The 14,922-nt window shown below is 45.1% G+C and overlaps 1 protein-coding gene across 4 annotated transcripts in view; it reads left to right on the forward strand.

Moving 5' to 3' along the window:
• Nucleotides 1–14,922, forward strand: part of BIRC6 (baculoviral IAP repeat containing 6) — a 2,208,279-nt gene that overhangs the window by 1,167,404 nt on the left and 1,025,953 nt on the right. For all 4 annotated transcript variants that reach the window (XM_078648748.1, XM_078648749.1, XM_078648751.1 and 1 more), the window contains one exon: nt 7,482–7,615. In XM_078648748.1, coding sequence (XP_078504874.1) covers nt 7,482–7,615 — 134 coding nt within the window. The remainder of the gene's footprint in view (nt 1–7,481; nt 7,616–14,922) is intronic.

Below are 14,922 nucleotides of genomic sequence, written 5' to 3' on the forward strand. Positions count from 1 at the left end.
TGACTCTATTCTTGAAAGGTTTGCATTTTTTTCCTCCTTCTCCCTTCGGTATACCCCTATAGGATTTAAATTTGGTATTGATCTACCTGATGTGTTCCCCCTTTGAACCCCGTTGTCCACTCAGGCTTCTAACAATTAAGACAGTCGTCTTGATTCCCAGTGGCTTGGAGGGTGAGCGAATTTCTGCTCCTCTCCGCTCATTCACTTTATACCACCTTGTATCAGGATAAACTGGTTCTTTGAACATGTACTGTTTTTCTGTCTAAGGTGGTGACTCCATTAAACGTCAGTCAAACTGTCACCCTTCTGACATTTTTTGATCCCTATCACCCCTCTTAGGTTGACGAGTAGTTCACCTTTTGAACTCAGATTACTTTTTATATTGATCATGCCATCGAACACCGCCTGGACGATCAGCTTTTCTTTGGATTAAATGGATTCGAAGAAGAGAAAGGCAGTGTAGAAGAGAACCATCTCTTGATGGATTGTACTCAACAAAAAAATCTGCTACTCAGTAGTGAAGTAGCAGCCCCTGGAAGGCTTGAGGCTTACTCAAACAGAGCCAAGTCTCCAATTACTCTTTGGCCCGCAGGGTACCTCTCCTCCACATAAGCGAGGCAGAAATATTGTAGTCGCTTCATATGTTCACAAAGCGCTATTGCCTGGACAATCAGGTCTGTCGAGATGGGCATTTCGCCTGCTCGGTCCTGCAGGACTTTTTGTTTTATGACCGCTGGAATCTTTCCTCGAGGGAGGTTGTTGCTTTGCTATCTATTCTAAGGTAAGAAATATGCGGTTAAAAGTCTCTTCCAGAAGAAAATGTTACTTGCCTTCTAGAAAGTCTTTTCTGGTTGATACTTTCAAACCGCAAATTCCTTACCAATCCTCCCTTTCTCTTCGCTCTGTGCATTGGACTCTTTCTTTTGGAACGTTCTCATTCGCTTCTGTACCCTGGTCACAACCTTTGTGACTTAGCTCGTCTTCTGTAGGCGCAGAATGCATCACGAAAGAAACTGCTGTTAGCGCTCTGGGGTGGCACCAGTATACTCCCCAGGCACCTCATAATTGCTGCAGATGACATTGATGCAGATCTGTCAGTGCTACCTGCCAGCACACAGAGGTACTGCTGAAGAATTTCTGGATTCAGTCTGATGCCTGGTGGAGTAGTCTAAGGTAGAGTCTCAACTAAAAAAGGTGTTACCTATGGTAAGTAACTTGTTCATCTAGTCCCTGGTGGTAAGGCATAGTACTATATCAAAACTGAGCTCTCCTTCTAATAAGTCAATATGGTGTTACTTAAGGCAATTAGGTTTGTCTTGAGTTGGTACATCTCATCCGTTGCAGAAAAAAATGATCTACTTATTCAGCTGCTGTCGTACATCAGTCTGTTAGAAAACAGTCAAGGATCCCAGTTGTGATGTGTTTTAACATGAATGTCAGTCATGAAGTCTAGTTTCAAAGGCATGTACCTTTACATATGAATCCATTGCCTGCAAATAATCGTCATCTAAGCCCTTGGAGCATGGTTAAGAGGCAGTAGTCACCCTCCCCCACACTAGTCCAACAGAGCAATGTTTTCTGATAATGGAGCAGTAAAATAATGTGGAAAGCAAGTTTTTGCTCAAACATTTAGAGAAATTCAGTAATTTTCCTGCAAACTAGTCACCATCTTGGGATTCCGGCTTTTTCTTTTCTGGTTAAAGGCATGATTTCCAAGTTTCAGCAGTGTGTTTCTTATCCAAAATGTAATCCAGAAGAAGTTCCTTTCACAACTGCAGTGTTTGCCTCCTCCTTATAAGTTCTGGTAAACAAATACCTTGAACCTATCTCATGCCCTACACGGTGGTCTATATGTGGTTTTTAACATAATGATTGGAAGGGTATGCTGCAATCTTTGTACATTGATTTGTCTTCTATTGTCAACTGCATTTTTATTCTTTTCTTCCATTTAAGGCAGAGGCAAGATCCATTAATCCGGAAAATGTGTTCACACATGAATATTCAGGATACATATATTTGGAATGTATAAGTTTGTTGTGTGTGATGTACGTTCAAAGAGACTGTCTACAGCTGTTTTGTTGCGGGATTTTCCACTGCAGGTGATCTGTAGGGCAACCACTTGGACTTCTCTAAATAATTATATAAAAAATTGTCTTGTCTAATTCTTGGATGGGCGTTTTGTTTGGAAGTTCAGTATTTTAGCACATTTTAAAGTGGCACTTTTTTTTAGACCATCTTGGCAGTTGAATTGCCCAGTGCCCCACCTTCGGTGTTTTATTAGGCAGTGTTTAAGAAATGTTGAAAAAGATTTAGAATCTGCAGAGGAAACAACATCTATAGCATTGGTGCTGTTAAATATTATGTTTCCTCTTCAGATTGTTATTCTGTTATCATAAATTATTCCTGATCTTTTGTGGTGTATGTATCTGGGAAATGATGCAATGGACAAGCAGCTTGATTTATCCATTAAGATGTCCTTATTTCCTACACCTCTCCCTGTGGCTGCAAATGTGAAGGTTTTTGTTGGCCCATCCTCTGGACTTGATTATTTCAAAGATAAATCATTGGGAGAGTAGTCAAGTCAAGGAAAGCTTCATACGGCTGCTATATAAAACAGTCATAAAAGCACAAAATAAAAAAAATAAAAAAACACATTTTATTTACAAATAGAAGCTTAAAACAATTAATTTTTACAATGTTATGCCATTAAAACCATACTTTTCCTGATGTAAAATGCAGCGTTTAAGAACTGGGCTACCCTCCACGCTGTATGCTCGTTCTCTAATAATTGCAGCTGGAGCATTGCTTCATGGCACTGCCTGAGCCCAAGTGTTCTTAGAAAGGGGATAATCCAAACTTTCCTATGATCATGACAAAATTGACAAAATAGGACTAAGTGCATGGTCGATTGGGAAGAGATGTTATCGCAGGGGCACTGTGAGAGGGTACAAGACCAATCATTCATTTTTGGGAATGTCATCAACCTATGTATAACACCCAATCTTAACCTCGTAAGAAAGAATCTGTCAAAAGTTCCAGGTACAAAAGATAAATAGGGCTCCGTTCCAAAAGTGGTGCGTAGCAGCTGATGACTTGACGTTTCTTTTAGATGCAGATTCTCCCTGTAGTCTTTTAACTTCTAGGAGCTGAATACCCTCTTTTTTTAATGACTTTCTTGAGATATCCATCATTGATGGTGGGGTAGTAAAATATTCGGGATGGCCCAACTCCCTCATAAAGTCAAATACAAATTTAATCCAAGGGATTCTATAGGCCCTATCCAGCTGTAGAACATCTTTTAAAATCACTCTATTCAGCTCTGTCTGGTCTTTACACCAGACCCTATGCCACAAGAGGATTGGCTCTAATTTTACCAAGTCTGCTAAATGGCAAAGGGCCAGCTCCTCGTGGCAAATGAAAGTGGAGGTACTAGGAGGGACAGAGAGAATGTACCTTATAAAAGCATTTTCTATCTTTTTGCAAAGAGTTAATATCGGCAAAGATCCACACCCCGGCTCCATAAGTTGCCATGGAGACGCACTTGGCTTTATATATATGTAACAGCTCTGAAGGCGGTTTCCTACCTAACTTATTTGCAAAGCTTGATAGTGCTGCGGTAGATCTGGCAAAAGCTGTTTTTTTATCAGCTATGGCAGGGGCCCATGGATCTAGATAGTTAAAAAATACACCTAGGTAAGAAAAGTTTTTTGTGGACACTAGCTTTTTCCCGTCAATGAGCATTTCCCAAGTTTTCTGCGTCCCTTGCTTACACCTCATAACATAGGTCTTGGTTATATTAGTTTGAAGACCAAGATCGGCCATAAATATACATAAAATATCCAGGGCTCTTTGGAGGCAATTTTGAGTTCTGGCCATCAACACCGCATCGTCCGCATAGAGGAGTGCGGGGATCGATCGGCCACCTACTTGAGGATAGTCTATGCCCTGATAAAGCAGTGCATTTTCCAGTCCATTTATGTAGAGATTAAAAAGGAAGGGAGCCAGCACACAACCTTGTCTGACCCCTCTCCTAATTGGGAAAGCTTCAGTGCATTCTCCCTTTTGGCCAAAGCGGACGCTTGCTGAAGCGTTACTATACAATTGGCGTAGGAGCGTGATGATTTGTAAATCAACCCCCATGCTTTCAAAGACATCCCACAGCCTTACATGCTTTACTGAATCAAAGGCCACGGTGAGGTCGACAAAAGCCAGAAAGAGGCTACCTTTTTTTGCTCTAGTGTATTTCCCTATTAATAATGTGAGATTTAATGACTGCTCAATAGTGCCCAGGCCGTCACGGAACCCATACTGCAGATCTGATAGTCTTCTTTTCCTCTGCCCAATCTGCTAAGCGTTCCAAAAAAAACCTCCCTAATACCTTCACCATAGAGTCCTAGAAAGAGATTGGCCTGTAGCATCCTGGGTCTTCACGGTTACCCTTTTTAAAAATTGGAATAATTATTGATTTTGCCCATATAGGGGGAAGGGTAGACCTTATGCTAGCGTTAAAGACCTGGGTTAATATAACCCCCCCCGCGGGGAAATATTATGTTTATACAAATCAACAGGTACCCCGTCGAGCCCTGGTGCTTTACCACCGGCACTTTGTACCAGAGCCCTGTTCACCTCCTCCAAGGTAATTTCTAGGTCAATGGGTTTCCAAATAATTGGAGTGCTAACTTCCGGGTGGCTGCCTAAAACCCCCTGATTGTTGTATAATTTGGAAAAATGAGTAATCCATGCTTTTTCAATTATAGCTATCTCCACTGAGGGAGCTTTGCTAGAGTCTAAGAAGAGAGTTCTCCGAACCTTCCAAAAGGCAGTGCTGTCTTTCTGCTCTGCCGCATTATGCAGGGAGTCCCAGGCCTCATTACGGAGGGTTTGTTTTCCTTCACTAATAGCCCTCCTACAGTCTAACCTGGCTTGGGTGATATTAGGCAACGATCTTGGCTTAGTATGCAGTACCTTCGTTAGGTTGGTGTATGCCCTAGTGCATCTGGTGTTAAACCATCCATCGTGTTTCGGTTTATTTTTGAACTGTACTGTCATCTAGTTCCTAACTGCCCTAGTAATTTCTACAGAGCAGTTCACTATTGTTATATCTGGAGCTTTCTCACTACCTCTCCCCCTACATTTCTCTAGGACATTTCTAGTTAACACATCTGGATCAAACTTTGACCACTTTAATGGGAGACCATTTATCAATTTCACTTCTACCGTTCCCTGCATGCAGGTGTATGAGTCATGCTTATTTGAGTTTTAAAAGAAGAGGAAAGTGATCGCTTAAAGAGATGTCGCCCACCACACTAGAGAGTATCATATGAGCACGCATAGATGAAATCAGTATAAAATCAATTGTGGTAGCGTAGCCTCTCCCATTGAATGTGGGCAAAAAGCCCACTGGGGGATTTGAGATCTCATTAACAAACGCCAAGTCTAGTTTAGAAATGAGATCATTAAAGATGTCCCCTGTCTTGGAATGAGTAAAGTGTGTGCAACTAACTGCGTCATCATAACTGCAACTCAGTCTATTATCTACGTTATTGCATAACCCACAATTAAAATCACCCAACAGCAGAGTCACTGTATCTCTGCTTTTCCCATCCGAAATGTTAGGTATTGTGGCCAGGATACCGTTAACTACTTCTTGCAGTTCATTTTGCTTGATGTTCTTGTACAAATTGATCAAGAGTATGCAGCGGGTTGCAGTGGGGACTAACACGACCACATGGAAATAATTTCCCCCTTGATGAAGGGTAATCTTGGGTATGGGCAACTTATTTGATATGTATGTTGAGTTCCCTACTTTGGGCTTCCCTCCCAGACCTTTCACTGCTGGAGTGTTAAATGTCTTGTAGCCATTTAAATGTATTGGCTCTATATCCCAGGTCTCCTGCAGGCATAGAATTTCTATTTTCCCCACAAAAGCCTCGCAAACTGGGTTCTGAACCTTTGAGGATATACCAGAGATGTTCCAAGACACCACTGTGCAGGTTATATGGTCTGATGTTGCCAGGGGCGTATTGCTAAGCGGCCCTGCTGAGTTAAAAGAGTCCAAGGTGGATAGTTTGGGTGTCCCCAATAGATACAACTACTATATATGTGTTAGAAGTAAGCTCAGTCTCACGTGATGTCTGCGGAACTGGTTGTGGGGTTTCCAGTGAGTGTTTGACAGCCCCCTCCAGGTTCAATAGCCTTTCTTCTATATTAGAGAGCTTAGTTAGCACTGGTCTAATTAGAGTTGAGAAAATACCTTCTATTTTGTCCCAGAAGAATGACTGAATCTTATTATCTGTGTCCCCCCTACGAGAGTACTCCCTATGCTTGCCTTGGATGCTGGGGTATTTTCTAGGTCTACATTATCTAACTCTAGCCCCGTCGTGTTCTTGCCTATGGTATGCATTTTTATGTGTTGTAGGTCCTTGTCCATGTCTTTTTTTGAAGGAGGTACTACGCCCTTACCCTGACTGATCTTCATTTTTATGACCTCTTGTTTGTACGTTTGGTTTGTTTAATGAGGCCTCTCTGTCTCTATGTCAGGGTTTGGCATTTCCCTTAGGGTAGAGACTAATGCTTCTGAGTTTATGATCAGGGGACACGTGGGGCCTGCTTGAGGCTCAAGTGATAGCCTACGTTCTGTGAGAATGATTTCGTGTCTTAGGACCGATTCAGCCCTTGTAAGAAAGGCATCAAGGGTCCCAACTACCCCTTTGCCCGTCAGTGATTTTCACGTACTCATCTTCTATTCCTTTCTATATTTAAAGCCCCAATTCGAGTTGGTATATTCTCTATTGTTACCAAGTTCATGCAGCAGGGCATCTTGTCTATGTACAATCTAACACAATCAGACGGTTAAAATAACACTGTGTGAGCAGAGAAAAACACAAATATAGCCCATCCCAGCCTCCTCCAGTCTCGGACGGGCCCGCCCTTGGTCCGAGCTACGTCCGCGCTTGGTCCCGCGCCGCGGGGGTAGAGGCAGCGCTATAAGCGCGATGACCCTGCCTCCACCTCGCTCGCGGCACTCACTACAGCTGGTGAAGGAGTGATGCACTCTGGGGGTAGTAGTCCTCCCCAGAGTGTAAACGATGGCTGTGTCTCTATGGCGTGCCCTCGGGACCCTCGGCCTCCTGGAAATCCTCCGTCAATTCCACAAAAAAATATGTCCCGCTATGATGGTAGGTTAATTTAAGAGTAAGGATGCGTGCAACAAAAGTTCCCCATTTGGAGAGTAAACATTCCCATATCTAGACATTACAGTATTTAGATGCTACTTCCCTATGTTCAGAAATGTGTTTAGTTTTCGGATTCTGTTTGAAAACAGCCTTTGTGCATCTTTCTCTTTCTTTAGTGTTTGTGTCTTTAACTAAGCTGATATGGTTTATTGATTGACATTTACTATATTGCGAAGTCATATTGCGAAGTCTGAGAAAACAATCATGTTGCTTGATTATAATTACTTTTTGTTTTATCACCAAAAGGGGCTCCACCTTTATCATCTTTGGATAAGGAAAAAGACATTGACCTTGAACTACTTCAAGATCTGATGGAAGTGGATATTGATCCTTTAGATATTGATTTGGAAAAAGATCCCCTTGCTGTCAAAGTCTTCAAGGTATGGTACAAACAACTTTTTCATTACTTCTGCATATTTATACACTTTCACCTCATTCATTTTCAGATATGTTGTTGTTTAAGTCTATGCGAGATAACACTTTTCTATGTAGAAGCAGTGAGTAGTTGATTGTATATGTCCCTAAAAGAGCCTTTTAAATTCCTGTGTGCAAGGTGAAATGAAGCACTATTTATTTTCTCAGTATAGGGTTGAAAGTTCCTTGTGTGGTTTCCATGTGCCATCCTGCATTGGATTTCATCATTGAGGCCAACCTGGTATGTTATGCTTAGCAGAAAACTTGTCACACGTCCCCTTATTGATGCTCTTCTGGACTTACACATTGCTCCATGGCAGAGTTCTGGACTCCGCTTGGACTGTAGGAGTCAACCCAAAGTGGACAACTAATTATTCCCCTGATCAGGCCAGGTCATGACTTAACCATTGGTGGTAGCTGATGTTTCGGTGTGAGCTAGAGGCCTTCTAACTTGCACTTCAAATTGGGGATATTAAGTACTGGCTCACTCTAATGAAATTTGTATAATGTCGCATGACTAAGTCCCCCCCCCCCCCCCCTCCCCTTAACTGCATGTCCCCTGGCATGCCTTCCCCTCCTCCTGTCTGTTCTTGATTGAAATGTCTGGTCTCGACAAGATAAGGAGGAACATTCTCATCAGAGTTTGTGACAAAAGCATCATTGTTCTTTCTTGCAATCAGCAGACATTCCAGATTCCATTTTGTCTACATGACAGAAGCAATACTTCATTGTTGCAGCACGCTGACTCAAATACAAATGTCAGCTTCTTTTGAACCAAAGTTCATCTGATAGAGACTTCTAGGTTCAGATTCCTTACCTTTCAAATATACCCAGGCATCAGACTGGAGCCGGAAATCTTTTTGTGAGCAGTACTCCTACACTCCAGTAGGTAGCATCATTTCACTCGGTGGGAGGTTATCACGCTGAAAGTAATGTGCGCAGTGCCTATAAAGGTGCCACCGAGAGTGCTGATGTCAGTTCTTTTCTTTCTGCACCAGTCAGAGCAGATTCGTAGAAGAGCTATCCCAGTCACTTTTTGACTGACCATTTTCAACCTTTTGTCGAATAATTTTTTGAGACATTGTCTCAAGGTTTTGCAGGGATGTCCGTGAAGAAGTCTGTGTTTAAGTCCTGTTGCACCTGAACTGGCAAATGTTGGTGACAGACCTGCACCTCGTCTGCCTCTGGTGTCTCAAACGTGACCCTACGTCAACACCTGCGTCGATTTGTCACACCATGGCCTTGATGGAGTTCCTTGCTGCTCAACGTGCGACGCCACAACGGTCTCGATCTCGGTCGAGAGGAAGGTCCCGGGATCAGTCGCAGGGCCATGGTTCATCGTTGCAGTTGAATCCGTCTGCACGTTCGGGTAAGTCCCACCGGAAAAGAACAAGAAGTCTAACAGATCTTCCAACAAGTCGAGGGAACGTTGGTAGTCAAGGTCTGGCATCCATGTTTGAGCCTGCATCTGGGCAGCCTCAACGCCGCCCCGAGTTTTCTGGAGCTGGAGCGACTCCCACCCAACCCTCCGAGTTTTACAAGGCCATGCACCCCATATTTCGGCAGTTCATCCCGCAGGCATGCCCATGTTCCCCACAGGTTTTGTAGGGCCCCTACTGGTTTTCTGCTGACTGGTTTGCTCTCTGCCCCAGTCCAGCCCCTTAGATCCATGGACAGATCCGGTTTGATGCCGGTCGAGTCGCCTCAACGTGTCCCAGCGCTGGCCCCACTAACAATGTCCCTGGGGCTGCCAGAGCCCATCGGAAGCACCGCCACCCTTCTCATCCACAATTTCGAAATGGAGCTGGATTGGCATCATTAGACAACTTCAGCCATTCCATCCAGGTTGGAGCCTGAATCCTATTCCTAAGGGCTAGAACTTGGAGAAGATTTGGATGGGCCACTGGACCCCTATGAATACTACCCTGTAGACGCCAATGAGATCACCTGGGGTGAGGATCTGTCAGGGGGCCGTGGACTGGACTCCTTCCCAGATACTGGCTTGGCCTCTTCTCCTACTGAGGCTACTGAGAAGGGAGCCTTATTTACTATGGTGATGAGGTGGGCATCTGAGGTCCTGGGCCTTCAGCTGCCTTCCATGGCTGTCACGACACATGTCTTGACTGCAGTGCTTCATCTGGAAGTCACCACATCTGAACCACTTCTCCACTTTAATGAAGCCCTCATGGGCATCCTGCTTGGGGCCTGGTCCCAGCCCTGCACAGGGGCTCCTTTGAATAGGACAAATGCCCGCTGCCATTGCCCTGCCCCAGGGGACCCCAGGTTCCTCACACAACATACCGCACCGGAGTGCTTAGTGGGCCAAACTTCCACTTCCAAATGAAATACTGGTGCATTCTCTACCACTCCACCGGACAGGGAATCCAAGAGGCTGGATACCTCAGGGAAGACTATGTTTTTTTCTACCAGCCTGGCACTGCGGTTGGTGAAAACCATGTGCCTTTTTGGCCAATACTCCCACTCACTCTGGGACTCGGTTGTGTATGTGTTGCCTATGCTTTCGGAGGAGGCCTGAGCCATACTCTCCCAAACTATTGCTGATGGGAGAGACCTAGCTATGTCCACCATTCGCTGTGGGCTGGATTACAATTGACACACTAGACAGAGCAGTTTCATTGTCTCTGGCCCTTAGGCACCACTGCTGATTGAGAACCACTGGCTTTTAGGGGGATGTCCAGGCCTTGCTCATGGCATTCCCTTTGATGGTTCCTGTATCTAAGGATACAAGGCTCTTTCAATGATAGAATGCTTCAAGCATAGCAGAGCTATGGCCAGGTCCCTGGGCCTTCCCCTAGCCCTTCGCCAACCCCAGTCCCCCTTTCGCTCCTTTCATGGCAATGGAAGGAGCTTCCAGAGACATCTTTAAGCATCCTTCACGGTATCGATCTTCTCGGCCCCTGCGTGGCAGAGGACCAGGTTCCCACAGGCCTTGTGAATCAGGCTGCCAGTCCACCAGTCACCCAGCGGCCACAGCCTCAGCGCCTCTTTAGTTTGCACTCTGACCATCATGGATACCCAGTGGTAGTCAGGAGAGGCAAGCACCTGCACCATTGGAGGTCGAAAACATCTGACCGCTGGGTTTTCCAGATTGTCCGAAGGGGCTACTCTCTGTCCTGATGAATATCCCTCGACCCATGTCACCTATTGTCGACAGGCTTACAGAGGACCATATCTCCTTACTCCACCAGGAATTGCAGCTCTTGGTGCCAAGGGAACCACAGAGAGGGTGCCTGCATCAGAAGTTGGTCACGGTTGCTATTCCTGCTACTTTCTGGTGCGCAAGAAGGACAGAGGATGTCATCCTATCCTAGACCTGCGCCCTCTCAATTTCTTCCTAATAAAGGAGAACTGTAAAATGCTCACGCTTGCTCATCACTTGTCTGCCCTGGACCCAGGAGACTGGATGATAGTGTTGGACTTGCAGATCACGTACTTCCATATCCCTGTCCTGCCTGCCCATAGACATTACCTGTAGTTCGACCTTAACAGCGCCTCTCGGGTGTTCACCAAGGTGATGGCGATGGTCGCAGCCCATCTGTGAAGATAAGGGATGCGAGTCTTCCCCTATATCGACGACTGCCTGTTAAAGGCAGGCTCATCCCAGGCAGACGTCTCTCACCTCCAGACTACGGTAGACCGCCTGCATTCTCTGGGGTTCACTATCAATGTGACCCCTTCTCAGAAGCTCCCTTTCATCAGTGCGGTTTCTGGCTTATCCTCCTGAATGGCGAGTCCAGAATATTGAGGCGACGATACCGATGTTTTAGTCTCTATCCTCGATTTCGGTGAAACTGTCTCTGAGGCTGCTGGGCCTTATGGCCTCCAGCATCCAGTTTGTGACACATGCTGGCTGCCATTTGTGGACTCTGCAGTGGGACTTGAAATTTCAGTAGGTGCAGCCAGGTAAATCTCTCCAACATGGTTCAGATCTTGCAGGGCACTGCCAAAGATAGGCAGTAGTGGTTAACAAACCCGATTGGGTCTGCGGCAGACCCCTTTCTCTTCTCCAAGTAGATCAGACGGTGGTGACAGATGTGTCGCTCTTGGGATGGGGGGCCATTTGGGAGAGGTGGAGATCAGAGGCCTCTGGCCCCTGGTGGAATTAGGATTCCACATCAACCTGTTGGAGCGCCGATCAATCCAGCTGGCATTGCAAACCTTTCTACCCTCCATCAAGGGAAGGCTAGTGCAGGTATTCACGAAAAACACCACTGCCAAGTGCTACTGCAACAAACAGTATGGGGGTGGGTTCATGGACCCTTTGTCAAGAGGCCCTGTGTTTCTGCACATGGCTGGAACTTCAGGGCATTTTCCTGGTGGGACAACACCCGCCAGGATCTCTGAATGCCAGAGTGGGTTACCTCAGCTGAAGATGCCTAGCAGATCACAAATGGCGTCTCCATCCAGAAGTAGTGCAAGGTCTCTTTCAGCAATTGGGAGAACCTTGGTGAGATCTGTTTGCCACTTCTGAGAAAGCGTAATGTCCCCAGTTCTGAGTGCTGTCGTTTTTCCAGGTGACTTTTTGTCTCCAGTGGAGCTCAGGCCTCCTGTGCTCCTTTCCACCCATACCACTCCTGCCCAGAGTTCTTAAGAAGATCAGAAACCATAGGGCCCAAGTCATCCTTATTGCTCCGGACAGGACCCGAAGAATCTGGTATCTCGAGCTGTTGAGCATGGCCATCGGTCCTCTGATCAGGTTTCTCTTTCGAAAGGATCTTCTCTTGCAACAGCAGGGGAGGGTTCTCCACCAGAACCTGTCCATAGTCCACATTAATGCGTGGAGATTGAGCGGCGACAGTTGACAGTGTACAACCTTCTTCCTGAAGTCTGTAATGTCATCTTGGCAGTCAGGCGTCTCTCCTCCAAGACGGTATTTGCCTGCCATTGAGGAAAGTTTATGGCATGGTGTGCAGAAAAACAGGTTGATCCCCTTTCTTCTTCCCTTGCTCAGGTTCTTTTGTTTATTCTTTCTCGTGCTCAGCAGGGTTCTGGGCATCTTTAAAAGGTTATCTTTCTGCTATCGTCTCCTGTATGCGATTGCCTGACCAGCCGTCCGTCTTCAAATGGCCTATTGTAATTTGGGTATTGAAAGGTATACAACGTAAGTTTCCATCTTTTCCCTTTTTCATGGCTCAGTAGGACCTTATTCTCATCCTGACGTTCCTGATGTGCGCTCCCTTGCACAACTGTCCTCCCAGGTTGGTAACCATCAAGACGGCCTTCCTGGTGGCAATAACTTCAGCCCGGAGGGTCAGTGAGCTTCAGGCTTTGTCATACAAACCTCCATACCTGAACATCTACCCAGGAAGGCTTGGTCTATGGACTAGAGCTTCCTTTCTACTGAAACTCGTTGCTCCCTTTCATGTAAGGCAGTCCATCACTCTGCCTACTTTCCATGCTCCCCTACATCCCTCTAAGGAAGAGGAGCGACTTCACCTTCTGGTGTAGGTATCCTGGGTTCCTGGGGTATCCATGGGTGGGGTTACTCTCCAACCTTCTGTCTTCCACAGGATTTCTACAGGGTCCACTGGGAAGGGTCCTTCTTGTTGAAAACTGCAACTGCAACTTACCTATTGACTTGCATTGTGTACGCAGCTGTTTTTCCACTCCGCACACACCCTCTGTGGGGTTCCTGGATACTTGCCTAAGGTGGTTCCTTGTGTCCACAGCTCTTCTGAGCCTTCTGGTCCAAGTCCCGGCATCGGTCGCAGTTCACATTCCACTTTTTCAGCATATGGTTTGGTCTCCCCTGGAGACAACTGTGTATTTGTGCTTACTTACCTGTTTACAACTGATGTATTGTGTTGATATCTCCAGGTAGGAGATATTCCAAAGTGTTAGTGAGTGTGTACAATAAATATATTTATTTTTATAACTACACTGTGTGGTTCTTTTTTGTTTAATCTACACTATATGATTAGTTCTGGTAAAAACAAGCTGCTTATCACTCCTTCTGGACTAAGCCTGAAGGCTGCACTCCACAGCTACCTCTTACGGAGCTTTCTCTGGTTGTCTAGGATGACAAAAATCAACATAAGGGTTTGTCTGGTTTAGGGCAAGTTGCTTCACTTAAATAAATGTGCACCATATACTAAGCCAGCTTCCTACAGTTTCTGAACATGAAGTTCCAACTTTCATGCTGTCATTTGTGCCCTTTACCCTAGATCAGAGGTCTTCAAACTGTGAGGTGCGCCCCCCTGGCGGTCCGTGAATGGTTTCCAAGGGGGGCACGAATGCCTCTGCAGTTACATATAAATGAAGATGGCCTGGAACTGCAGCCTTATTTATCTGCTGCATTTCCTGGCTGTCTTCATTTACACGCATCCTGAAGTGCTGAGAAGGAAGTCACTGAGTGTCAATAAGTTGCCTAAAGGAAAAGAACTGACTAGTCTGAGTATTTAGTTTTTTCGCTGTCCGCTAACTATATATGAAATAATGAGCAAACCGATTCCCTGAAAAATAAAATCAAGTTGCATTACACACAGTTGATCATAGGCTGCTGCAAAATGATGCAGTGTTTAAAATAAAAACACTTTCCTACAAAATATAGCCTTTAGTCATAAGTGATCAGACTGTACATAAGCATTTTCTGAAGTATAACATCCTTACAATACCTCTAAAAAAAAAAAGAATTGTCACTTTGACGCATTAAGCAGGGCCATTGGAATTATGTGGCAAGAGAGGGCCAAATTATGCAACACGGTTGATTAAATTATGCAGGAAGAAAAGGTAAATTATGTAGCATAATCTGTCACATTTTGTGGTTAGCTTTATTTCATTTTTAGTCATGGTAACACTGAGGCGAAATATTATACCTCTTTAATACCAATTTAAGACCCAAATATATCAATAAGCAACCGCAAGATGACCAATCAACCTTTATGAAGGGCCTTCTACTGCTCTGGAACATGTCACTAGCCACGTTTTAAGTCATTGTTGGTCCCTTTGAACTAGAATCACATTTGTTTGTTAAAATCTGCAGATTGTGCAGCAGATGATGGGTTATGAAGCAAACGTGGTAAATCCATAGCAATGCAGAAACGCTTCTGCCTCAAACGTATAATTCCAGTGGCCCTGGAATTAAGTGACTAATCAATTAACGGTTGGTAAGAGGATGTAGTGTAACAGCCATACTGGCCAACCTTGAAGCTGGGGAACAAGGTTTGAGTCTTGACGGGAGGCTCAAGCAGCCTGTGACTCTGTAATGCGACTGGTGCTCATGTAAAGTGCTCTGATACCTTCGGGTCAGGTA

This window comes from Lissotriton helveticus, chromosome 6, assembly GCF_964261635.1.
Source record: "Lissotriton helveticus chromosome 6, aLisHel1.1, whole genome shotgun sequence".
NCBI lineage: Eukaryota > Metazoa > Chordata > Amphibia > Caudata > Salamandridae > Lissotriton > Lissotriton helveticus.